The sequence below is a fragment of the Alosa pseudoharengus genome, unplaced genomic scaffold (genome assembly GCF_046254945.1).
Source record: "Alosa pseudoharengus isolate Yale_2024_CS ecotype anadromous, Long Island Sound unplaced genomic scaffold, YU_APseudo_1.1 YU_APseudo_1.1_scf_18, whole genome shotgun sequence".
Taxonomy (NCBI): Eukaryota; Metazoa; Chordata; class Actinopteri; order Clupeiformes; family Clupeidae; genus Alosa; species Alosa pseudoharengus.
In genome coordinates this window covers 13,729,525-13,732,024 of record NW_027468650.1, presented here as the reverse complement: position 1 = coordinate 13,732,024, position 2,500 = coordinate 13,729,525, and the positions used below count along the sequence as shown (strand labels likewise).

The 2,500-nt window shown below is 44.7% G+C and overlaps 1 protein-coding gene across 1 annotated transcript in view; it reads right to left on the bottom strand.

Annotated features, from left to right (window-relative positions):
* The window catches only part of kcnh2b (potassium voltage-gated channel, subfamily H (eag-related), member 2b), a 223,392-nt gene that overhangs the window by 201,653 nt on the left and 19,239 nt on the right, over positions 1 to 2,500 (bottom strand). Inside the window, exon 2 of the mRNA XM_076291440.1 lies at positions 1 to 162. This exon is cut by the window's left edge and continues 69 nt beyond it. Coding sequence (XP_076147555.1) covers positions 1 to 162 — 162 coding nt within the window. The remainder of the gene's footprint in view (positions 163 to 2,500) is intronic.

Genomic DNA, 2,500 nt, shown 5'->3' with positions numbered 1-2,500 from the left:
CGATGGCCAGCCGCGTGGTGTGTGGACCGTACAGGAAGTCGCAGGTGCACGGCTTCTGCATGATCTCTGCCCGCGTGTAGCCGCACATGTGGCAGAAGCCGTCATTACAGAAGATGATGCCGCAGTTCTCCACGCGGGCGTTGGCGATGACAAACTTTCGACCTGAGGGGAGAAATATATGAATAATACATTGTAATGTTCTGTAATATAACATATATTATAGTGTATATCGCTATGAATAATGAAACATATGTATACATATCTACAACACATTTGAAAACAGGACATATTTGTTATTAGATTTTCTGTGTGCTATACTATATCATAAATATGAATGTGTGTGATTATTTACGTATGTATTGAAACAATCTTGAGAAAAACATTTGTGATGAATAAAGACAGCTACTGATAATGAAAAAAACTTTAATTTACTTTACTTTACTTATTACTATAGTATTAATGTTGAAAAACAAAAAAGTTTATTTTATGTCACAAGCAATAGGGATGGTTTGTTTGTTTGAACTGATACGCAATTTCAGACTTTAACGAGCTTCTGACATTTTTGGAATAATTCAAAGGGTGATGCAGCAGAATCTGAAAGATCTCCAAGAGGCCATGAGTCATGTTCTATTACAGAGGCGATGAGTCATGTTCTATTACAGAGGAGGGAAATGTGAAACAATGCTGGTAATTCAAAGTAATATCCAATGGTTGCCAAACCTCATCCATGCAAACACACACATGCACAAGGACACACACACACAAACACAATCATTCTGAAGGAGTGCTACTAACTCAAGTGCAAATGCAAATGATCTGTGATGGAATAGAGAAATCATCTCTCTCTCTCTCTCTCTCTCTCTCTCTCTCTCTCTCTCTCTCTCTCTCTCTCTCTCTCTCTCTCTCGACTGCGACCTACTTGGATGGGCATCAGTAAGTGAGAGATGCTGCAGTGTTAGGATCACTGACGTAAGCTCTCAGAGCCCTAAGCCTCCTCTACTGGGCTGCTGTCCCTGCCATTAGGAGCACACACACACACACGCACGCACGCACACACATGCACGCACGCACTCACTCACTCACGCACACACACACACACACACACACACACACACACACACACACACACACACACACACACACACACAAACAAACACACACACACAAGCAAACACATACTCTCTCTCTCACTCTCTCTCTCTCTCTCTCTCTCTCTCTCACACACACACAAATACTTTCTCTCTCTCTCTATCTCTCTATCTCTCTATCTCTCTCTTACACATATGTGTGTGTGTGTGTGCACATGTGTGTCTCACACACTTCTCTCTCTCACACACACACACACACACACAACTCTCTCTCTCTCTCTCATACACACAAACACACCCCTCTCTCTCTCACACACACACACCTCCTCACTCACACCACTCCCCATCCCCCAAAACACACATACCCTAAATTAAAATATCCACTGTTCCTCGATTGCAGACACATACAGCTGTGGACACCACCAAAGTGTCATTTTTACAGCATCCTACTACTTTCAAGTGGTATGGTGTGCTGTCCAGCAGTTGGTTCCCTTGTTGTATAGTGGCCACCACTAATTGGAGAGCCATTGGAGAGTTCATACAGAGCCTTGACTGCACCCTCTATCACATCATGTACGTTACTTGGACCCCATATGTACATACAAATTAAATTTGGAAAGTATAGCACTGGCCTTGACCTCAACAACACACACACACACACACACAGACACACACACACACACACACACAGACACACACACACACACACACACACACACACACACACACACACACACACAGACAGGCCTTCAGTCGCCTCATCTGCAGCGTCCTGGGGCTGTCCATCTGCTCTTGACGGATATAAACACGGGAGATACGGGGGAAGGAGAGAGGGATAGAGAGAACAAGAGAGAAAAGTGTGAAAGAGAGAGAATGGGAGAAGAGAAAGGGAAAGAAAGAGTGGGGTTAAAGGTAACAAAGCAAGTCTTTCTGTACGTGTGTGTGTGTGTGTATCTGTGTGTGTGTGTGAGTGAGAGAGAAAGAGAGAGAGAGAGAGAGAGGTGTTGTGAGGGGGGGTGTATGTGTGTGTGAGAAAGAGAAGTGTGTGTGTGTGTGTGTGTGTGTGTGTGTGTGTGTGTGTGTGTGTGTGTGTGTGTGTGTGTGTGTGTGTGTGTGAAAAAGACACCAACACACAGATAGATAAAGTGTGAGAGGAAGGAACGGTGTGAGGCAGAAAGGGAGACCTGGCAAGCAGCACAGCATCCTCTGATAGGATCAGCAGCGCTCTAGTGCCGTGTCATATCACACACGCACACACGCACACACACACACACACACACACACACACACACACACACACATACACACACAAACCCTAGAGACACACTCACGCCTTCTCTCTTTCTCTCACACACAAACACCTTACACACACTCAGACTCTCTTTCTCCCTTTCTGTGTCTCACACACACAC